The sequence below is a fragment of the Fringilla coelebs genome (genome assembly GCF_963513975.1).
Source record: "Fringilla coelebs genome assembly, chromosome: 3".
Lineage (NCBI taxonomy): Eukaryota > Metazoa > Chordata > Aves > Passeriformes > Fringillidae > Fringilla > Fringilla coelebs.
Window position 1 is genome coordinate 1,529,045 of NC_140030.1, and position 24,258 is coordinate 1,553,302.

General features: G+C 52.5%; 1 protein-coding gene across 2 annotated transcripts in view; it reads right to left on the reverse strand.

The window, feature by feature from the left end:
• The window catches only part of OTOF (otoferlin), a gene marked incomplete at both ends in the record, with an annotated part of 118,568 nt that extends 101,027 nt beyond the window's left edge, over positions 1-17,541 (reverse strand). For both annotated transcript variants that reach the window (XM_084203546.1, XM_084203545.1), the window contains 3 exons: positions 5,658-5,746; positions 10,567-10,625; positions 17,463-17,541. In XM_084203546.1, coding sequence (XP_084059672.1) covers positions 5,658-5,746; positions 10,567-10,625; positions 17,463-17,541 — 227 coding nt within the window. The remainder of the gene's footprint in view (positions 1-5,657; positions 5,747-10,566; positions 10,626-17,462) is intronic.
• Between the last annotated feature and the right edge of the window lie 6,717 nt (positions 17,542-24,258).

Genomic DNA, 24,258 nt, shown 5'->3' on the forward strand with positions numbered 1-24,258 from the left:
GACGGAATTAAAGATTCAGGACTCGTCTGTGCCGCCGTTCAATTCCGAGTGTTCCATAATTCATCAGGGCCCTGCTCCCTCCCTTCCCCGCCGTTTCTGCTGATGGAAAAAAGGGAAATTTTCTGGGTCATCTGTAATTTTATCAGCCCTGAGGAGCAGCTCTGGTTTCCAACCCCAGCCAGGCTGGTTCAGTACCCGGAGCTTGCTCAAATCCCGGGATCAGGGAGTCTGGGATGCTCCAAAGCCCGGGACCCTCCAGGCTTTGCCCTCGTGGTGCATCCCAACTTCCAGGGATGCCTCCAGTATCCCTGAGGCCATTCCAGGGACTCTGGGGGGGTGGTGAATCCCATGAATCCGGTCAGGCTTTGCCAGCACTGAAGTTTTCCAAGGGTCAGAATTCCAGGTGTCTGTGCCAAGAGCATCCTCCAGCCCAGGAAATCCTGTTTTCCCTCCCCTGCTCCCTCAGCCTTTGGATACTGTTTGATCCATGGGCAAGGTCTGTTCCTGAAGACAGGAAGAGGTTCTTTTTTGGGAATGGCATCTCCATTCATCCCTCCATCCATCCATGGATCCATCCCTCCATCCATTCATGGATCCATGGATCAATCTATGCATCCATGGATCCATCTATGGATCAATCCATCCATCCATCTATCCATGGATCCATCCCTCCTTTCATACATGCACCCATGGATCCATCCATCCATCCATCCATCCATCCATCCATCCATCCATCCATCCATCCCTCCATCCATCCATCCATCCATCCATCCATCCATCCATCCATCCATCCATCCATCCATCCCTCCATCCATCCATCCATCCATCCATCCATCCATCCATCCATCCATTCATCCATCCATCCCTCCCTCCATCCATCTATCCATCCATCCATCCATCCATCCATTCCATCCATCCATCCATCCATCCATCCATCCATCATCCATCCATCCATCCATCCATCCATCCATCCATCCATCCATCCATCCATGGATCCATCCCTCCATCCATCCATCCATCCATCCATCCATCCATCCATCCATCCATCCATCCATCCCTCCATCCATCCATCCATCCATCCATCCATCCATCCATCCATCCATCCATCCATCTCTCATTCCATCCATCCCCGGGAACTGCCAAGACCCAAATCCTGGGACCTCCATCCCAGTTTGGCCCCCACTTCCAGACGCCCCTGGAAAGGCGGGATGAGGAAAGCAGAGGAGTTCCACACCTTTTGCCCCCTTTTCCAGGGAATTATCCCGCTGAACCCTCATGGAATTGCCCAAGGCCACGTTGGATGGGGCTTGGAGCACCCTGGAACAGTGGAAGGTGCCCATTCCAATTTGGATCGTGCAGCTTTTCCACGGATTTCCAAACCCTTGCTTGGGCAATCCTGATTAATTCCCGCTCCTTCCCCTTGCAGCTCCTGCTGAGGAATTACAACTTCCAAAATCACTTCCCTCCTAATTATCCCCTTCCCGCCACTTGCAGGAGCCTGTAATTACTCCAGGTTAATTTTCCCCTGGAATACCTGGAGAAATGTGGGACACTCCAGCTGCTCCAGATCAGCAGCCTCCAGGTACTAAAAGTTGCTCCAGCCAAATTTCTTCCCCCTTTTTCTTTGGGAAATTCTTGCAGAAATTCCCAATAAATAGGAATTATTTTTTCTTTGGAAGGCGAGTGAAGTTTGTTCCCCCTTTTTCTTCGGGAAACTCTCGCAGAAATTCCCAAAAAACAGGAATTACTTTTTCTTTGGAAGGGGAGTGGATAATGAGTGAAATCAGCCCTGGGTAGGGAAATATCCTGCCAGGAAATTTAATTTGGGATAAGATTTCTGGAGTGGCAGTTTGGGTGTGCTCAGGCTCTCGTTCCATGTTCGGATCGGTGTCGCTCCAAGTTTGGACCCGGAAATGAAAAATTCCACAAAATCCAACCTGGATTTCAGTTCCAGAACTGAAGGGGTCACACCCGAGGGGCTGCAGGTGGGAATTGGGCACTGAGAATTCCACCCTGGAATCCCGGAATGCTTTGGGTGGGAAGGACCTGAAAGCTGATCCCGCTCCAACCCTGACCTTCTGCAATCCCAGATTGCTCCAAACCTCATCCAACATTTTTTTGGGCACTTCCAGGGATGGGACAGCTTCCCTGGGAACTCCATCCCAGCCCCTCACAGCCAGGAATTCCATCCCAAAATCCCATGCTCCGTGTGGGGATGGCAGTCGGACAACAGGGAACCCTCCAGCCCCGGAATTAATTTTTTCCATTCTCCTGCTCCAGCAGGAGATAATTTTCCGTGGATGATTTTCCAGATAATTTTCCACACATGATTTTCTGGAAAATTTTCCATGGGTTATTTTTCTGGATAATTTTCTGCAGATGATTTTCCGGATAATTTTCCACATGTTATTTTTCCAGATAATTTTCCACATGTTATTTTTCCAGGTATTTTTCAACTGATTATTTTTCTGGATAATTTTCCACTGATTATTTTTCCAGATAATTTTCCACGGATGATTTTCTGGATAATTTTCCACTGTTGATTTTTCCAGATAATTTTCCATGGATGATTTTCCGGATAATTTTCCGCGGATGATTTCTCCAGATAATTTTCCTCTGATTATTTTCCTGGACAGTTTTCCACGGATGAAATGAGGATCCCTCCAGAGTCACAAAAGACTCGAGCTGTGCCAGGATCTCCATGGCTGGAGAAGAACAAAGGATGGGACCAAGCTCTGTCCCGGAGCTGCAGGGATGGGTTTAACCCTTTGGAATCTGGTTTAACCCTTTGGAATCTGGTTTAACCCTTTGGAATCTGCATCTTTGTGTCCCTGTCAGGTAATGGAGCAGCAACTCCCACCTCTTCTCGGCAGGATGGGTTTTCCATTGGAAAATTATCTCTGCTCCAGGTTTGGAGTGTGGCTTGGGCCTTTGGCCAGATCCCGTTGCTGCTCCGGAGGAAAACAGGGAAAAGGAGGAGACAGAACCCCCAGAGAAAAATTTCCTGGGTTTTGTGCACATTCCTTAAGGATTGGGATCTCTGCCCGGTGTTATCCCTGGTTTCTGCACAAGGAAAACCTGCTGGGAAAGGCTGGGCCAGGCTGTCCCAAAAGTTTGGGAATGGGACAATGATGCTCCGTAGCCTCTGGATCGTGGCTGCCTCTTGGATTCATCCCTGGCTGTGTCTCTGCTTTTTTCCCTGGATCTTCCCCTCTCCTGGGTGTGATTCCCATTCCCACATCCCTCAGGAGTGCCCCGTGGTGGCTTTTCTTGCTCAAAATCCCCCCAAAAAATTTGGGATCTCAAATTTGCTCCATCCAGCTTCTCCCAGGGCCCAGAACCATGGGAGAACATCCCAGGGATTTTCTCCCATCCCGGGAGACCGTGGGAAACACCTGAACTCCAGCAGGATCCCGGTATTTCCACCCAGGTCACCCCTTCTCACACCCGGATTTTCCAGGATGGGATTGGATGGATTATTCTGTGCCATGGGAATCTCCTGGGTTTTATTCAGGATGTGGAGGCCCCACAGCTTTTGATCCTTCCCTCGTGTGAAACTTTTCCAGTAGGAATTCCCACCTGGGAATGACCCACGGGTAGGATGTGGCTCCTGGATGCTTTGGATGCATCCTGGAGAGATTCCCAGCCCGTAAATTCCCAATCCAGGAGCTGGGGACCGGATTTTTGGAATGCTGTGGCCCATCTGGGGTGGTCAGGATTCTTCTCCCTCATCCCTTTTCCTTGGATACTCAGCACCCTGGGAACGCTCCCAGGGACCCTCCGGAGGCGGGATGAACCTACCAGGATCCAAAGGCACCTGGATGAGGCCAAACAGGGATCACATTCCCAGGAATTGGCTGCTGGTGACAGCCACAGGCACAGGGAACAAAGGCAGCCGCCGGGACGTGACTCCCTGGTCATTCCGGAGGCTCGGGATCAGCTCCTGGATCAGGTATCCCACCTTTTTCCAGGCCTTTGATCAATGGCCTTCATCAGCTGCTCGTGAATTATTCACGGAGCGCCTGGATCAGCTTTCCCAAGCCTCTCCCTCCTCCTCTCCTCCTCCTCCTCCAGCGGATTTGGAGGATGGGCTGGAGTTCCAGCTCTGCCTAGGTTTTATGGGAATTCCTATCCCAGACATTCCCTGCCTTCCTGGAGGGATCCTGTTCCCAATCCTCTCCCTCCTCTCTCTTCCTCCTCATTTCTGGACAAGGAGGATGGGCTGGAATTACAGAGCAGAGGAATTCTTTTCCTGCATTGTTACTGGCATTCCCGGAGGGATGTTCCCAAAATTCTCCCTCCTCTCCTCCAACTGATTCGGAGGAGGGGCCGGAGTTCCAGCACTGCCCCGTTTTAATGGAATTTCTTTTCCCATTTATTCCTTGCATTCCTGGAGGGATCTTCCCAAAAATATCACGACCTCATCCGACTTATTCCCGGATAAGGAAAATAGGCTGGAGTTCCCGCACTGCCTCATTTTAATGGGAATTCCTATTCCATATATTCCCAGTATTACTGGAGGGATGTTCCCAGCACCAGATCCTCTATTCCCCTCACCCTCCCAGTCAGGAATTCCTTCCCATGATCCCACAATCCCAAGCTCCCCTTTCCCACTGGAAGCCATTCCCTGCCTCCTGCCCTTCTCTCCAGCCCTTGCCCAAATCCCAGCTCTCCTTTCCCTCTGGAAAAGGCTCCAAGGATCCCCTGGATCCTCCCCTGATCCAGCTGCACATTCCCAGCTCTCCCAGCCCAGTACTGGATCCAGCCCCATCCCAAATCCTCCTTGAGAAGGAATTTCAGGTTCCAGGGGCTTCACTGGGAATTCAGGACTCCAGGGAGGGTCTCCCTTCCCTTTTCCATCCCCCAATCCCATAAAAATCCCTGGGGATGGATCCTGATTGTCCTGGATCCCAGAATCCCGGAATGGTTTGGGATGGGATCCATGGACCTTCAATCCCACGATCCCAGGGACACTTCCCACCATCCCAGGGTGATCCAAACCCACCCTGGGACACTGCCAGGGATCCAGGGATTCTCTGGGAATTCCAGCCCAGCCAGGAATTCCCACAATCCCAAGCTCCCCTTTCCCACTGGAAGCCATTCCCTGCCTCCTGCCCCTCTAGCCCTTTCCCAAATTCCATCTCTCCTGGAGCCCCTTTGGAATCAGGAAGTGGCTCCAAGGATTCCCTGGATCCATCTCTTATCCAGGTGTCCTCATGGATCCATGTGGAAAGGGATCTTAAATCCCATCCCATTCCAAGCCCAACCCTTCCCACTATCCCAGGTGCCTCCAAGCCTTATCCAAACTTTCCTTGGACACTTCCAGGGATGGGGCAGCCCCAATTTCCCTGGACACAATCAACCCAACACCCACCGGAACTGGAAAAGCTGGGAAAACACATTCCAGCATCAACTTCCACCCGGAAAATCCACCCAAAAAAATTCCAATTTCTTTCAAAACACGGAAATTTCATAGAAACCATCAGCACAACTTGGGAAAAACTCGGTGATGAGCACAGCAGAATTCCTGGGGTGGATTCCTCACCCCCTGAGCCGCTCACACGGCGCCGGAAATTCCCAGGAAACTGAGAATTCCCTCAGAGCTGCCTCTTCCCGTGGGATGAGATCCGTGTGGGCCGTGGGAAGGAGGGACTCACCTGTTGGTGAAGACTTTGCTGTAGTTGAACACTTGGATCTCCAGGATCTCATTCCCGTCGATGTTGGTCGCCACCGGCCAGCGGAAAGTCTGGGAAAAGGAGGAGAGAGGGATGAGCCGGGATTGGTTGGGAAAAGGATGAGATGGATGAGCCGGGATCGGCTGGGAAAAGGGAAGAGCCAGGAGGGAAAAGGAACAGAGGGATGAGCCAAAAGGATTTTTGGAAAAGGAAGAGGTGGATGAGCAAAGATCGGTTGGGAAAGGGAGGAGAGGGATGAGCCAGGATTGGTTGGGAAAAGGAGGAGAGGGATGAGCCAGGATTGGTTGGGAAAAGGAGGAGAGGGATGAGACAGGATTAATTAGGAAAATGAGATAGAAGAGCCAGGAGGGTTTTTGGAAAAGGAGAGGGATGAGCCAGGATCAGTTGGGAAAAGGAGAGGGATGAGCCTAGAGGATTTTTGGAAAAGGAAGAGATGGATGAGGAAAGATCGGTTGGGAAAAGGAGAAGAGGGATGAGCCAGGATTGGCTGGGAAAAGGGGAGAGAAGAGCCAGGAGGATTTTTTGGAAAAGGAAAAGATGGATGACCGAAGATCAGTTGGGAAAAGGAGGAGATGGATGAGCCAGGATCATTTTGGGAAAAGGAGGGGAGGGATGAGCCAGGATTGGTTGGGAAAAGGAGGGGAGGGATGAGCCAGGATTGGTTGGGAAAAGGAGGAGAGGGATGAGCCGGGAGTGTTTTGGGAAAAGGGGAGGAAAGAGCCGGAAACATTTTGGGAATAGGAGAAGACGGATGAGCCAGGATTGGCTGGGAAAAGGAGGAGATGGATGAGCCAGGATCTGTTGGGAAAAGGTGAGGGAAGAGCCAGGAGGATTTTTGGAAAAGAAAGAGGTGGATGACCAAAGATCGGTTGGGAAAAGGAGGAGAGGGATGAGCCAGGATCTGTTGGGAAAAGGAGAGGGATGAACCAAGAGGGTTTTGGAAAAAGGAGGAGAGGAATGAGCCAGGATTGGTCAGAAAAAGGAGAGAGGAACCAGGAGCATTCAGAAAAAGAAGGACAAGGATGATCCAGGAGCTTTTGGGAAAAGGAGCAGGGGGATGAGCCAGGTGTGCTCCAGGGAGTGGCAGTGGAGGGGATGGGGATGGGAAAGGCCACTTTTCCCAGGAAAAAGGCAGCTTTTCCCAGGAAAAAGGGCTGTTTCACAGGGATGTCACTAAGGAAATGCCCAGTGCCAACTATTCCATGGATTCACACGTGGAAAATATGAATGCAGACATTGGATGAGGATGGGAATATGGAGCCAGGCTGGGAGAGCTGGGAATGTGCAGCTGGATCAGGGAAGGATCCAGGGAATCCTTGGAGCCTTTTGCAGAGGGAAAGGAGAGCTGGGATTTGGGCAAGGGCTGGAGGGGCAGGAGGCAGGGAATGGCTTCCAGTGGGAAAGGGGAGCTTGGGATTGTGGGATCTTGGGAAGGAATTCCCGGCTGGGCTGGGATTCCCAGAGAATCCCTGGATCCCTGGCAGTGTCCCAGGGTGGGTTTGGATCACCCTGGGATGGTGGGAAGTGTCCCTGGGATCATGGGATGGAAGGTCCATGGATCCCATCCCAAACCATTCCGGGATTCTGGGATCCAGGACACTCAGGATCAATCCTGGGGGATTTTTTATGGGATTAGGGGGATGGAAAAGGGAAGGGAGGCCCTTCCTGGAGTCCTGAATTCCCAGGGAAGTCCCTGGATCCTGAAATTCCTTCTCAAGGAGGAGTTGGGATGGGGCTGGATGCAATTCCAGGCTGGGAGAGCTGGGAATGTGCAGCTGGATCAGGGGAGGATCCAGGGAATCCTTGGAGCCTTTTCCAGAGGGAAAGGAGAGCTGGGATTTGGGCAAGGGCTGGAGGGGCAGGAGGCAGGGAATGGCTTCCAGTGGGAAAGGGGAGCTTGGGATTGTGGGATCTTGGGAAGGAATTCCTGGCTGGGAGGGTGAGGGGAATAGAGGATCTGGTGCTGGGAACATATGGAATAGGGATTCCCATTAAAATGAGGCAGTGCTGGAACTCCAGCCTATTTTCCTTATCCGGGAATAAGTCGGATGAGGTCATGATCTTTTTGGGAAGATCCCTCCAGGAATGCAAGGAATAAATGGGAAAAGAAATTCCATTAAAACGGGGCAGCGGGATTGAAAACCACGGGAAGAGAATTTGCTCATCCAGCAAATTCCCAGGAAGGAACCGGTGCCTCCTCAGCACTTCCCGAGCTATTTATTCCCGGTTTTAATTGGTCTGCAGAGTCAAGGAAGCAAAGGAAAAATTACTGGAATATAAAGGGAAATGGGAAATGGCACCGACGGATCTGGCACCGCTCCGGATCCTGCAGCAGGATTTATCCCGAGCTCTCCATGTGGGGATGGAATTCAGGCCTTCCCCTGCTTTTTCCTTGTTTTTTTCCAAATGTTTTGATGCTCCAGGGATTGGATCCGGTGATCAAATCACCCAAGGTTATGGAATCAAGGAGCTGGAAAAATCCTTGGAGATCACCGAATCCAAGAATTCCCAGCGCTGCCGGGCCCACCCTTGGTCCATCTCCCCACACCCACGTGGATTGAAATCCCTCAGGGAATTCCACCTCTGGACAGCCCTTTCCAGGAAGGAATTCTGCAGGAATGCCCCTCTGGCCTGAGGAATTTTCCTATTCCCACTTTTCAGGGCTCTGCACCAGCTCCTTTTCCTAGAGAGAGGAGCACAAAAATGGGAATTTTCCCAGCCTGGTTCCCTTGTCCCTGTCCAACCTCCATCCAAAAGGTGCTGGATGTGCTTTGGGATCCACCAAATCCCAGGAAATCCACTCCAAACCCAAGGAAAGGCAGAGGAAGTGGCAGCAATTGTGGGGAGCGACTTCCAGGGATTCACTAAATTCTGGGAAGTGTTGGGAAAAACCAATAGAAAACTGGGAAGGCCCTGGCACAGAATTCCCAGAGAAGCCGTGGCTGCCCCTGGATTTCTGGAAGTGTCCAAGGACAGGCTGGACAGGGCTTGGAATACCCTGGGATCAGGAGAAATGTCCCTGTCCCTGGAGTGGGATGAGTTTTAAGGTCTCTTCCCACCCAAAATTCCATGGTTTGTGTTTCCTGGAATGATCAGGAAAGGTGTCCCTGTCCCTGGAGTGGGATGAGTTTTAAGGTCTCTTCCCATCCAAAATTCCATGGTTTGTGTTTCCTGGAATTGGCAGGAGCAGCTCCTGCCTCAGGGCCTGTTCGAAATTATCCCAGGAAATTTCAGCTCCCGGGAATTTGGGGTCCTTCATTCCCAGATATTCCCTGCCAGGCTGTGGGGGGATCTGCAGGAAAAGCCCTTCCAGGATGAAATCCTTCGGGATTTCAGCACGGAACACAAACATTCCTGATGAACCGGGGAGCTGTGCACAGCCTCTGGAATATTCCAGGATCTGGAGCAGCAGAGGGTTTGCAGAATTCTTTAAGGAATGAAGGAGAAAATAATTGGAAAAGAAACGGAGCGGAACCAAACAAATGGAAACCGCTGGAGTTTGAAATCCAAATCCTGCCTGGAGGAGGATCCTGATTCCCGGGAAGGTGGGGGCAGGAAAAGAGGGAATTAACATGGAAAAGAGGGAATTAACATGGAAAAGAGGGAATTAACATGGAAAAGAGGGGGCAGGAAAAAAGGGAATTACCACGGATTTTCCCAGCTCTGAGATCACAGAATCCAGGGATCATCGAGGTTGGGAAAACCCTCTGGGATAATCGAATCCAAGATGTGGGAATAGGGCAATTCCTGGAGTACCACATCCAGGAATTCCTTGGAAACCTCCAGGGATGGGGACTCCAAACCTCCTCTGGAGACCCTCCCAAGGCCTGGCCACCCTTTCCATGAGGAATTATTCCCAAAATCCGACCTCAAATTCCCCGGCACAGCCTGAAGGTGTTTCCCCTTGTCCCTATTCCCGGGAAGCAAAGCCTGACCCTCCACTCCTGCTCCAGGATTTGGGATCTGCTATGGATAATCCAAGTGGTTTGAACTCCAAGTATTCCCAGGAATTCCCTGTGCCCACAGGAGGGTGGAGATTCCCTGGATATTCCCCCGGGAGGAAGGATTTGATCCAGGAATGCCCCCATGGCATCGCAGAGCTGCTCCAGGAGGGATTCGCTTCCCTGAAAGTTCTGGAATTCCAGGATGGACACAGCTCCTGATCCAAACACGATTCCAGCCATTCCCAAATTCAGTTTTCCAAAGGTGAATGAGGGGGGGAAAAAATCCCACAGGGAGCAACGGAGGGGTTGGTGGGAGATGGAGTTGGATGGGGTTTGGAGGGGGAAAAAATTCCCAAAAATTTGGGATGTTCCAGCCCAGGAAGTGTTCATGGAATGGTTTGGGTGGGAAGGGAACTTCAATCCCATCTCATTCCATGGGCAGGAAAATTTCTCTATCCCAGGCTGCTCCAAGGCTTTTCCTTGGACACTCCCAGGGATCCAGGGGCAGCCACAGCTCCTCTGGGAATTCTGTGCCTGAAGGAAAAAGGAGGAATTTCAGGGGGAGAAAAAATCCCAACTTTTTCCTCCTGAGACAAAGGAAAACGGAGCCAAAATCCCAGCGGGATTTTCCCAGCTTGGATGAACAATTTTTCCTGAAATTCAGGGCGGAAAGCATGGAAATTTTTTATGTTTTTAATTTATCCCCCCACCTGGCAAATTCCATAGGGATTTTCCCACTTCTGTCCAGCCAGGAATCCCGTTTGACCCCTGCCAGGAGAAACCTTGGAGCAGACCACAAAGATGCCGAGAAAAATTGGGAACAGGGATTCCACCAGGACTGGGAATCCTGGGTATCCACCTGGACAGGCAATCCTGGGAAAACAAGTGGGATTTTTGGGATAAAAAGGATGGAAAACTTCTCCTACCTCGTCAAACTTGGCCTCGTCCTCGCAGTTTTCCAGCACTCGGGTGTAGAAGGAAAGTCCTGGAAAAGAGAAAGAGGGAAAAGAGGTGGATAAAGGGCTGGGAGACTCTGGGACACCCTGGGATTTTGGGATCTGGGAACAGCCAGATGGAAAAACCCCACCGGAATTCCACCCCCAGGGAGAGACCCCTTGATCCTGTGGCGCCTTCCTGCTCCAAACCTTCCCAATCCAGGGGCATCCCGACTTTTCCTGATGGTGGAATTGTCATCTGCCTCCTCTCCAGGGGGGATCCATGAGAGATATCCCTCATTTCCCAGCCCCATTCCCAAGAGGAAGCCTCTCCTGGCAGCTCTTTGGGATCCATTAACTCCTGGCTCCCTAATTAGCCCCGGACACAAACGCAATTAAGCGGGAATGAAGAGGGAATTCCCATGGGAAAGCGGCTCTGGAGCAGAGCTCAGATCCTGCTGGAGCTTCCCAAAAAATGGGCCAGGTGATGAAAATTCCCTGTTTTCCTGCCTTTTCCCCAAAGCTAGGTTGAAAAGACAGAATTCCCAGAAAATCCTAGAGTCATCCCTGGTTTGTTTCCATGTGTGGATGGATCCGGGAGCCTTTTGGAGCTGCCAGGATTTGATCCCATTCCCAAATCCCTGATGGAAAACCAGGAGAATCCTAAAGGCAAAGCTGAAAGCTCTGGATCCTCACAGGATCCCTTGGGAATGTGGGAGCCAAATGCAAAGCTGTGGATGGAGAGGAATCCCTGATATTCCAGGATTTTGGCCATGGAATCCATCCATCCAAAGCCAGGCTAAAAAGCCGGAATTCCCGGAAATTCCTGGAGTCATCCCTGGTTTGTTTCTGTGTTCAGAGCAAGGAGGGGGACAAATGGAACTGTGATGGATTTGGGAGCACTTTGGAGCTACCAAGATTTGATCCCATTCCCAAATCCCTGAGTAAAACCAGGAGAATCCTAAAGGCAAAGCTGAAAGCTCTGGATCCTCACAGGATCCCTTGGGAATGTGGGAGCCAAATGCAAAGCTGTGGATGGAGAGGAATCCCTGATATTCCAGGATTTTGGCCATGGAATCCATCCATCCAAAGCCAGGCTGAAAAGCTGGAATTCCTGGAAATTCCTGGAGTCATCCCTGGTTTGTTTCTGTAGGCGGAGCAAGGAGGGGGAGAAATGGAAAGGTGATGGATGCGGGAGAACTTTGGAGCCACCGGGATTTGATCCCATTCCCAAATCCCTGAGTAAAACCAGGAGAATCCTAAAGGCACAGCTGAACCCCCTCTCTGGATCCTCACCTGATCCCTTGGGAATCCTGTGGGATTCCCTTGGGAATGTGGCAGTCAAATCCAAAGCGGCGGATGGAGAGGGATCCCGGCTATTCCAGGATTTTGGGAGCGGATTTTGGCCACGGAATCCGTCTTTTCCCTCCACTTCCAGAGCGGGATCCACCGCCCGCCCTCCCTGGCTGCTCCCGCGCATCCGGAATTCCATCTGTGCCTCAGTTTCCCCCAGTTTGGAAAAGGCTGCGGCTCCCGGGATTCCCAGGAGAGGAGGGGCGGCGTCACTTCCCACGCCAGCCTCGGGAATGCTTCATCCCGGATTTCTCTCCTTCCTCTCCCACCCGGGAGCTCTGGGGGATCCCTCGGGATGTGCTGCCGGATGGGGCTGGGATGGGGAAGGAAATCCCTGTGCCAGGCTCAGGGATCCAGGAAAAGCAGAGGAATGAGGAATATCCGTGCGGGAGCTGGGATCCTGAGCTCCTCATTCCTTGCTCAAGGGTCCAAAGCTGTTCCAGAGGGGCTGGAAAATTTTTCCCAATGGATTTTGGGGACTGAGCTCCAACCTGAAACATTCCTGGCCTGGAATTCCAGGTCAGTGTGCCTGGAATCCATCCTATCCCACTCCAGGGCCAGACAGGGCCTGGATGAGGGAAGGAACCACGGAAAAATGGAATTGTTTTGGTTGGAAAACCCCTCTCAGACCGAGTGTGGCATTCCCTGCTCCGTGTCCCCAAGTGCCACATCCACAGGGATTCAATCCCTCCAGGAATGGGGATCCTGGGCAGGAATTATTCCCAAGGAATGATTCCTGTGGGTGCTGCCCCTTCCAGGCAGGAATTATTCCCAAGGAATGATTCCCATGGGCGCTGCCCCTTCCAGACAGGAATTATTCCCAAGGAATTATTCCCAAGGAATGATTCCCGTGGGCGCTGCCCCTTCCAGACAGGAATTATTCCCAAGGAATTATTCCCAAGGAATGATTCCCGTGGGTGCTGCCCCTTCCAGGCAGGAATTATTCCCAAGGAATGATTCCCGTGGGCGCTGCCCCTTCCAGACAGGAATTATTCCCAAGGAATGATTCCCAAGGAATGATTCCCATGGGTGCTGCCCCTTCCAGGCAGGAATTTTTCCCAAGGAATGATTCCCGTGGGCACCAGGATGGGGCTCAGGGCAGGGTGGGTTCAATCCAAGTGCCGAAATTCCATCAGGGATTTAAGGAATTGCTCAGAGAGGACCAGGAGCCAGCAGGACGCTTCCCAGGAAGCATTCCCAAATTTTCATGGAGCGAGGGGGCAGCAGAGCATTCCCGGGGAAACCGAACGGGGGAGGAGCTCTGGGGAGGGTGGATTGGGATGAGCTTTAGGATCCCTTTCACCCAAACCATTCCATGATTCCAAGATCGTGGAAAATTCACATTTTTCTCTTCCTGCTGCTGTTGGAATCCGTGACGTGCCAGGAAGATCCCGAAGGATCATCCCACTAATTTTTCCTTACGGATTTTTCCCATCCCCTCATTCCCCGAGCCGGCTCCTGCATCCCATGGAATATTCCAGATTCCATCCCAGATTCCGGCCCCAGAGCTCTCCCACATCCCAAGGTGTTCTGGCTGCACGTCCAGGCGGTTCCCGGTGATCATCCCTGGAATTCCTGGTCTTTTATCCATTGGATAAAAGAAATTTGGGAAAACCACCCAGAGCCTTTGGAGGGGAATTTTTATCCCTGTGGATCCGAGGTTTGCTGCAGCTTTGGAGCAGGGAATGAGCCCAAATCCCTCTCCAGGCACGTCCAAGGGATGGATCCATCCGGATCCGCTTCCCGGATCCAACCTCACCTGGAATTGCTTCCCGAGCTGCTTCCAGCCCCTTTTAGCAGCTGGATTTTCCTGGCCAGGGCCTGGGTGAGCCTGGGAAAAGGAATTCCCACCGGGAAGCATCGGGCATTGGCTGCATCCCGGCATGGCCCTAAATCCCCTTTTCCATGGGAATTTGTGGATGGAAAAGGGCAGGAAAAACCCTCAGGACCCTGATCCAACCATCCTGGAAATTCCTTCCTTGGAATTCCATCCCAGAATGGGGTTGGGGGTGGGAAGGGACCTTCAATCCCATCCCATTCCAATCCCAGGATACTCCAACCTTTCCTTGGACATTCCCAGGGATCCAGGGACTCTCTGGGAATTCCAGCCCAGCCAGGAATTCCTTCCCAAGATCCCACAATCCCAAGCTCCCCTTTCCCAGTGGGAAGCCATTCCCTGTTTTCCAGTCTGGACCCAAAGCAGGGACAGATCCCAACATTCCCACAGGGAATTTCAGCTGGATTCAGGAGCAGGAATGTCCAGAACTGGAAATTTGGGATCTCCCAGGGCTCCACAGTGGATTTTCCCGGAATTCTGCCTCTTCCCAAGGATTTTCTTGGAGCTGGAAGCGCGATAGGGAGCTGAGGGTTAATTATCCCTGGTTAATAATCCCAAGGCAGGGAAAGCTGATCCAGGCTGGCAATGGAATTCCTGGAATTCGCCTGCTGAGCTGGGAGCCCTTCTCCTGCCTTTTTTTCATTGATGGAATTCCTGGAATTCCCCTGCTGAGATGGGATCGCTGTTCCTGCCTTTTCCACCCCGATGGAATTCCTGGAATTCCCCTGCTGAGATGGGATCGCTGTTCCTGCCTTTTTCTCACTGATGGAATTCCTGGAATTCCCCTGCGGGGCTGGGATCGCTGTTCCCGCCCCCATCCCACTCTCCCTCCATGGATTCCCGGCCCCTGGAAGAACTGGGATCCCATCCCGAGTTTTTCCCAAGCCTTGGAAAAGCTCCGGCAGCTCCGGAACTTCCACAGCCCCGGGGGAATTTTTCCTCCTTCCCAAGGAAATCTTTGGAGCTGCTGCCGATCCCGGTGGGAATGGGAAGCTGCGGGATCCTCGGGAGAAATCCAGGCTGATCCTGGATCCCAGAACAAGGTGAGGATTCCTTTGGGATCTCCTTGGGAGCCTCGACCCTACAAACCCTCGATCCCACAGCCGGATTCCAGCCGGGACACGATCCCTGCTCCCGGCGGGAATTTCACCCTGGGAATTCACCCCCCTTTCCCCTGGATAAACCTGAGGGGAGGGGATCCCAAAAAGAGCAGGTTTGGGGTCGTGCATGGGGAAACTGAGGCAGGGATGGATGCAGGGACTCCTCTAATCCTGTCCCACAAATCCTGACCCTAAATCCTGTCCCTCAAATTCCACCCCCAAATCCTGTCCCCAAATCCTGACCCCAATTCCCGGTTCCCAAATCCTGCCCCACAAATTCCATCCCCAAATCCTGCCCCCAATTCCCGGTTCCCAAATCCTGTCCCTCAAATTCCATCCCCAAATCCTGACCCCAATTCCCGGTTCCCAAATCCTGTCCCTCAAATTCCATCCCCAAATCCTGACCCCGATTCCCGGTTCCCAAATCCTGTCCCTCAAATTCCATCCCCAAATCCTGACCCCAATTCCCGATTCCCAAATCCCATCCCTTAAATTCCATCCCCAAATCCTGACCCCAATTCCCGGTTCCCAAATCCTGCCCCTCAAATTCCACTCCCAAATCCTGACCCCAATTCCCAGTTCCCAAATCCCGTCCCTCACATTTCACCCCCAAATCCTGACCCCAGTTCCTGCACCCCCAAAATCCTACTCCTCCAAATCTTGACCCCAAATCCTGTCCCTCAAATCCTGATACCCCAAAATCCTGTCCCCAAATCCCACTCCTTAAATCCTGATCCTCCAAATCCTTTCCCTCAAATCCTTCTCCCCAATTCCTGCACCACAAATCCCATCTCCCCAAAATCCTGTCCCCCAAACTCTGCTCCACAATCCTCATCCCAAAATCCTGTCCCTCAAATCCTTCTCCCCCAAACCCTGCCCCTCAATTCCTGCTTCCCAAATCCTGACCCCAAATCCTGATACCCCAAAATCCTGTCCCCAAATTCCACTCCCCCAAATCCTGAACCTCCAAATCCTTTCCCTCAATTCCTTCTCCCCAATTCCTGCACCCCAAATCCTGATACCCCAAAATCCTGTCCTCCAAATCCTCCTTCCAAAATTCTCTCCCCCAAACCCTGCACCTCCAAACCTCACCTTCAAAATCCTGTCCCTCAATTCTTGCCCCTCAATTCCCACTTCCCATATCCTGCTCCACCAATCCTGTCCCCAAAATCCTGTCCCCAAAATCCTGTCCCCAAAATCCTGATCCTCCAAATCCTGTCCCTCAAATCCTTCTCCCCCATTCCTGTCCCTCAAATCCTTCTCCACCAAACCCTGCCCCTCAATTTCTGCTTCCCAAATCCTGACCCCAAATCCTGAACACCCCAAAATCCTCTCCCCAAATTCCACCTCCCCCCAATTCTACTCCCCAAATCCTGATCCTCCAAATCCTTTCCCTCAAATCCTCAATTCCTGTCCCTCAAATCCTTCTTCCCCAATCCCCTCCCCCAATTCCTGCCCCTCAAATCCTGTCCCAAATTCCCGCCCCCCAAAATCCTATACCTCCAAACCCTGCCCTCAAAATCCCGATCCCAAATCCCTCTCCCCCAATTCCTGTCCCACCAATCCTGTCCCTCAAACCCCCTCCCCAAAATCCTGTCCCCCAATCCCTGCCCTCCCAATTCCTGCCTCGCAGTCCCTCTCCCCCAGATCCCAATCCCTCAATTCCTGCTCCCCAATCCCAGATCCCCCAGTCCCTCTCCCCCAGATCCCGATCCCTCAATTCCTGCTCCCCAATCCCAGATCCCCCAATCCCTCTCTCCCAAATCCTGATCCCAATTCCCGCTCTCCAAATCCCTCATCCCCAATTCCTTTCCCCCAAATCCCTCATCCCCAATTCCTTTCCCTCAAATCTCTCATCCCCAATTCCTTCCCCCCGAATCCCTCATCCCCAATTCCTTTCCCCCAATTCCCACTCCCCAACTCCTTTCCCCCAAATCCCTCATCCCCAATTCCTTTCCCCCAATTCCCACTCCCCAATTCCTTCCCCCCGAATCCCCATCCCCAATTCCTTTCCCCCAAATCCCTCATCCCCAATTCCTTTCCCCCGAATCCCTCATCCCCAATTCCTTTCCCCCAAATCCCTCATCCCCAATTCCTTTCCCTCAAATCCCTCATCCCCAATTCCTTTCCCCCAATTCCCACTCCCCAATTCCTTTCCCCCAATTCCCCATCCCCCAATTCCTTTCCCCCAATTCCCACTCCCCAATTCCTTCCCCCCAAATCCCTCATCCCCAATTCCTTCCCCCCAAATCCCTCATCCCCAATTCCTTTCCCCCAAATCCCTCATCCCCAATTCCTTTCCCTCGAATCCCTCATCCCCAATTCCTTTCCCCCAAATCCCTCACCCCCAATTCCTTTCCCCCAAATCCCTCATCCCCAATTCCTTTCCCCCAAATCCCTCATCCCCAATTCCTTTCCCCCGATTCCCTCATCCCCAATTCCTTTCCCCCAATTCCCACTCCCCAATTCCTTCCCCCCAAATCCCTCATCCCCAATTCCTTTCCCCCAAATCCCTCATCCCCAATTCCTTCCCCCGAATCCCTCATCCCCAATTCCTTCTCCCCGAATCCCGAATCCCGAATCCCCGCTCCCGGTACCCCGGAACGCCGCCTTGGCGATGCGGTCGCCTTTGCCGCGGAGGCCGGAGACGGAGCGGAGCTGCAGCACCAGAGCCATGGCGGGACCGTGCGGGGCTCGGGATGGAGCCGGGGCCACCGGGGCGGGCTCGGGGCCGGGCCCGTGCGGATCCAGGCTCTCGGGGCGGTCCCGGGGAGGGCTCGGAGCAGAGCCCGGGGTGCTCCCGGTGCCTGATGCGGTCCCGGTGCGGTGCCGGTGCTCGGTGCGGAGCTCGGTCTGGTCCCGGGGCGGGCTCGGAGCGGAGCCCGAGGTGGTCCTGGGGTGGTCCCGGTGCGGTCTCGGTGCAGAGCCCGGTGCGGACCGAGGTGCTCGGTGTGCTCCGGTGCAGCGTCCGGGACCTGATGCGGTCCCGGTGCGGTCCCGGTGCGGAGCCCGAGGTTCTCCCGGTGCTGAATGCGGTCCCGGCGCTCGGCGCGGAGCCCGGTGCGGTCCCGGTGCTGAGCCCGGTGAGGTGCCCCGAGCCTGACGCGGTCACGGTGCGGTCCCGGTCCCGGTCCTGGTCCCGGTGCCGCGCTCCGGAGCTCAGCTCGGTGCGGTGTCGGTGCCGGTGCGGAGCTTCCCCCGCTCCCGGCGCTGAATTATTCAGCAGCGGGGCCGCCCCTCCTCCCCTCCCTCCTTCCTCCCCTTTCTCCTCCTCCCTCCTCCCCTCCCTCCTCCTCCTCCCCTCCCCTCCCCTCTCCTCTTTTCCCTCTCCCTTTTCCTTTTCCTTTTCCTTTTCCTTTTCCTTTTCCTTTTCCTTTTCCTTTTCCTTTTCCTTTTCCTTTTCCTTTTCCTTTTCCTTTTCCTTTTCCTTTCCCTTTCCCTTTCCCTTTCCCTTTCCCTTTTTTCCTCCCTTTTCTACCTTTCCCTCCCTTTCCCCCCTTTTTCATCCCTCTCTTCCCCCTTTCCCCTCTTCCACTTTTCCCTTTTCCCCCTTTCCCCCTTTTCCCTTCCCTGCTGCAGGAAATCGGGAATGGGGAAACTGAGGCAGAGCTCCATGGGATCCTCACTCCCCGCCCTTCCCAAAAAATCCCGGGAATGTCGCGGGGGGAGCCGAGCCGGACCCGGCTCCGTGGGGAGGAGCGTCAAGCACTGGAGCGAGAGGGAAGGAAACTTTCAGGAATCCTGGAATTTTTGCGGCTGGAAAAGCCCTCGGAGCCCACCCTTGATCCCGGTCCCCCAAAATCCCAAATCCCAAGGATTCACAGGTGGGAATATGGGACGGAGCAGAATTCCCAAAAAATCCCAAATCCCAAGGATTCACAGGTGGGAATGCCCAGGTCTGTCCTGAGATTCCCAAAAAATGTAAATCCCATCGCTTCAAAAGTGGGAATGTGGGATGGGGAGGAATTCCCAAAAAATTCCATGGATTCACAGGTGGGAATACCCAGGCGTGTCCCGGGGATGGGTGGGATTCCCAAAAATCCCAAATCCCAAATCCAAATCCCAATTTCCTGGGATTGGGCTGGAAAATCCATGAAAGGCTCGGGGAGAGGAGGAGGGAAATCTGGGAATGTGGGAATCTGCTCTTGTGCCTCGCAAATTTTACCGGGAAAGAGAAAAATCCCTCGGGAATTCTGACGCCGCTCCGGCTTTCCTTGGAAACTCCCGGGGAAATTATAATTTATGCTAATTATGGCTTATTGCATATTCATGAGGTTTGATGGGAATCCCGCCCCATCCCGGGGATGGACATTCCCACCTGTGAATCCGTGGGATTTGGGTTTTTTTGGGAATTCTGGGACATACCTGGGCATTCCCAGCTGTGAATCCATGGGATTTGGGGTTTTTTTGGGAATTCTGGGACACACCTGGGCATTCCCACCTCTGAATCCATGGGATTTGGGATTTTTTGGGGGAATTCCTCCCCATCCCACATTCCCACCTGTGAATCCATGGGATTTGAGGTTTTTTGGGAACCCCTGGGCATTCCCACCTGTGAATCCATGGGATTTTTGGGATTTTTTGGGAATTCTGCCCCAGGCCAGGACACACCTGGGCATTCCCACCTGTGAATCCTTGGGATTTGGGGTTTTTTGGGAATCCCTGGGCATTCCCACCGGCAAATCCATGGGATTTGGGCTTTTTTGGGAATTCTGCCCCAGCCCAGGACATACCTGAGCATTCCCACCTGTGAATCCATGGGATTTGGGATTTTTTTGGGAATTCCAGGACACACCTGGGAATTCCCACCTTTGAATCCATGGGATTAATTGGGAATTCTTCCCCATCCCACATTCCTGCCCATGAATCCTTGGGATTTCTGCCTTTTTTTGGGAATTCTGACCCCTCCTGCATTCGCACCTGTGAATCCATGGGATTTGGGATTTTTTTTGGAATCCCTGGGCATTCCCACCTGTGAATCCATGGGATTTGGAATTTTTTTAGGAATTCTGCCCCACCTCAGGATGCATCTGCGTATTCCCACCTCTGAATCCATGGGATTTGTGCCTCTTTTGGAATTCCTCCCCATCCCGAATTCCCACCTGTGAATCCATGGGATTTTGGATTTTTTGGGAATCCCTGGGCATTCCCACCTGTGAATCCATGGGATTTCGGATTTTTTGGGAATCCCCACCCAGGGAGGATCCATGGGGTGAGAACATTTCCTTGGATTTTCCCCACCCCAGCCCCATTCCCGCTCCTTTCCCTTCCTTTCCCCTCCCACTCTCCCACATTCCCATTTCCACAAAATCCGAATTTTCCCCTCTTGGCTTCGTTGGCTCCCGAATTCCAGGAATTATTTGGGATCATTTTAAGGACCAGGATGAGCCCCCCCAAAAAATGAGGACAAATGCCAAAAGAAACCCCAAAATCAGGACAAAACCCCCCAAAATCGCCCCAGTTTGGGGTCCAGACAAACCCCCCCGGATGTGCCGGGAAACACCAGGGAAAAATGAGGAAAAAAGGGAAAATTGAGGGAAAGGGGGGAAAAATGGGGAGGAAAAGCAGGAAAATAGGGAAGAGAGAGGGAGAAGGGGAGAAGAGGGAGAAAAGAAGGGAAAGATGGGGGGAAAAGGCAACAAAATGGGAAAAAATGGAAAATGAAAATTTTAAAAATTGGGGAAAAAAAAGGGGGAGGAGGAAAGGAAAGGAAAACCCAGGATGGATCCGGGAATTCTTTGGGATCTTTAATGGGAAGGGCGGAATCTCAGCCCCCCCCCCCCCGGACCAGGATCTGATCCCGAAGTTTCTTCAGGGATGTTCCCACCTGGAACGGGCGATCCCAAATCCTCCTCTGGCTCCGGAGCCGCTCCCAGTTCAAACCCGAGACTCCGAGGGAGGAATTTCCCGGTTTTTCCATGGATTTTCTCCGCAGCTCCTCCCGCTCCGGTCCTTTAGAGGGCACCAAGAGCTCGGGAATTGCATCCCTGGGAGCTGCCGAGGGAGGAATTCCCGCCCCAAATCCCACCCAGCCCGGCCCATTCCCGGTGTCCCGGCATTCCAGGATTCCCCGCTGCGGTGGGATTGGAGATCCCGGGAAAAAGGCGAGGCTGGAATGTCGGGATGGAGCAGGGATCGGGGGAGAATTCATGGAAAGGAAGTGTTTTAAATGGAAAAGTTTGGGATTTTGGGAAGGAATTCCTGGCTGGGCTGGAATTCCCGGAGAATCCCTGGGAAAAGTCGGAGCGCCCTGGGATGGTGGAAGCGTCGGGGTTGGAATGGGATGGGATTGAAGGTCCCTTCCCACCCAACCCCTTCCAGAATTCCACGAAATTTGCAAACCCCAGCTCTGCTCCCGGCTTTTGGCCCTCCGGGATGGAATTGTGCTCTCGAGGATCCACATTCCCTGGAAAAGGGAGAGGATCCAACTCCCCACGGGCTGGGCGCTCTCGGGGCTCTTCTCCCGCCCCAAACAATTCCACCATTCCATGGGATTTTCCCGGGTAATTCTGATGGAATCCCGTCAGAGCCCTGGATTTTAACCAAACCCTCGGGAGCCGCTGCCGGGCTCCTTCGGCCCAGCTCAGAATTCCCCTCTGGGCTCCTTTTCTGGGACACGGGATCGCGATTCCCGTTTCATGGATTTGAAGCCCCAGGCAGGTGATGGATGTTGGTGACGTCAGCAGGAAAAACCTGGAAAAATCCCAAGGAAAATCTCTCTTTGATGGCAGGGATGATGAGGCCACTCCCTTTTTTTTATTTTGCCTTTCAAAAGGAACAATTCCCTTTTTTTTTGTTAGTTTTGGGTTTTTTGGGATCATAAATAAGCCAGGATTGAGCTGTGAGCTCTGCAAATCCCGGCAGGAATTCTGCAAAGGCCTTGGATGCTCCTGGGATGAGCAGGAGGGACGGATCCCAAAATGAAGGGATGGGTTGGGTGGGATGGGACCTCAAATCCCAAACTATTCCAAGGGCAGGGACGCTTCCCACTACCCCAGAATCTCATCCAGCTTTTCTTTGGACAGGGATCCAGGGATCCAGGGATTCTCTGGGAATCCCAGCCCAGCCAGGAATTCCTTCCCAAGATCCCACAATCCCCAGCTCCCCTTTCCCACTGGAAGCCATTCCCTGCCTCCTGCCCTTCCAGCCCTTGCCCAAATCCCAGCTCTCCTTTCCCTCTGGAAAAGGCTCCAAGGATTCCCTGGATCCTTCCCTGATCCAGCTGCACATTCCCAGCCTGGCATTGCATCCAGCCCCATCCTGATTCTTCTCTGGGATGGAATTTTGGGATCCAGGGGCTTCGCTGGGAATTGGAGACTCCAGGAAGGGTCTCCCTTCCCTTTTCCATCCCCCAATTCCATAAAAATCCCTCAGGATGGATCCTGAGTGTCCTGGATCCCAGAATCCCGGAATGGTTTGGGATGGGATCCATGGACCTTCCATCCCATGATCCCAGGGACACTTCCCACCATCCCAGGCTGATCCAAACCCACCCTGGTGCACTGCCAGGGATCCAGGGATTCTCTGGGAATCCCAGCCCAGCCGGGAATTCCTTCCCAAGATCCCACAATCCCAAGCTCCCCTTTCCCACTGGAAGCCATTCCCTGCCTCCTGCCCCTCCAGCCCTTGCCCAAATCCCAGCTCTCCTGGAGCCCCTTTGGGATCGGGAAGCAGCTCCAAGGATTCCCTGGATCCTGGTTTTTTTTTTCCCTTGGAGCCACATCCCAAAGTATTTATCTGCTGGGACAGAATTCCAGCCTGGAGCACCTTCAGAAGATCCTGGAATGGTTTTGGGTGGGAAGGGACCTTCAATTCCATCCCACTCCATGGGCGCTTCCATGATCCCAGGATGCTGCAAACTTTCCTTGGGAAAGGGAGGAGAAAAGAGGTGGGAAAAAGAAGGGGGGAAAGGTGGGAAAAGAGGAGGAAAAAAGAGGTGGAAAAGGAAGGAAAAGAGGTGGACAAAAGAGGGGAAATAGAGATTACCAGAAATCCTCTGGGAATTGCATCCCAGCCCCTCCCCACCCTCCCAGACGGGAATTCCTTCCCCAAACCCCGCCCCAAGCTCCTCTCCAGCCGTCCCCTCCTCCGTATCCCAGGGGATTTGCGCTGATCCCGCTCCAGGCTGGGATGGAGGATGGAGAATCCCCCTGGAAACCATTCCAGGCTGTCCCCAGATGCCCCCGGGAGCGCCCGTGTGTGGAATTAAGGGAATCGCCGCGTCCTGCTTTCCCCTAATCCCCCTGATCCCTCTCATTACACCCCGGGGGGTTGGAAATGCCTGAGGGCGACTTCCAGAACCTTCCCGGCCATTCCCAGCGGGATCAGGGCCCATCCCCATTCCCAGGCTCTCCCAGTCCCTTCCCGGGGCTGGGATTGGGATCTCCCGTATCCAGCTGTGGACAACATCTGTGCCCCGCCCTCCCCTCTGCTTCCGGCGGGGGGAATAATTAATTAAAGCCGCTCATTAATTTGTCCTTGAGGCTGATCCCTGCCCGGGATGGGATCCAGAGAGGGGCACAATTCCACGGGCACAATTCCATGGGCACAATTCCATGGGCAAGGCTTGCCCAGCCCGGGGAGAGCAGGGAATTTTGGGGGTCACATTCCCGCCCTTCTGCAGCTTTTTCGGGCCTTTGAAAACTTTTAGTTTATTTCTTTCGTCAGCATTTTATTTCATTTTTAAAAAGGATTTCTTTCCTTTAAAAAGGATTTTTTTTCCTTTAAAAAGGAAATTTTATTTCCTTTTTTCTATCTCTTATCACCTCCCTTTCAGAACCCGTTTACCCTCCTCTCACACCTCTCTTACTCCTCTTTTTACACCATTTTCACTTTTATTTTTACACCTTTCACCTCCCCTTTACACCCCTTTTCCTCCTCTTTTTTACACCTTTTTACTCCCCTTTTACACCTCTTTTTCTCCTCTTTTTACACCACTTTTCCTCCTCTTTTTAAACCTTTTTACTCCCTTTTTACACCTCTTTTACCCTCAGTTCACACCCTTATCATCATTTTATTTCCTTTTTATACCTCTTATCACCCCTATTTTAAACAACTTTTCCCCCTCTTTTTAAGTCTCTTTTCCATTCCTTTTCCTCCTCTTTTATCATCATTTAATTCCTTTTTCTATCTCTTATCACCTCCTTTTTACACCACTTTTCCTCCTCTTTTTTATATTTTTTACCCCCCTTTTGCACCTCTTTTACCCTCAGTTTACACCTCATTTTATTTCCTTTGCTACCTCATCAATCCCCTTTTAAACCTCTTATCACCCTCCATTTAAACCCATTTTATTCTGATTTTACTCCTCTTTTTCTAATTTTATATCTTTTTATCTCCCGTATCACCCTCCTTTTATATCCCTTTTATCACCATTTTATTTCCTTATCACTC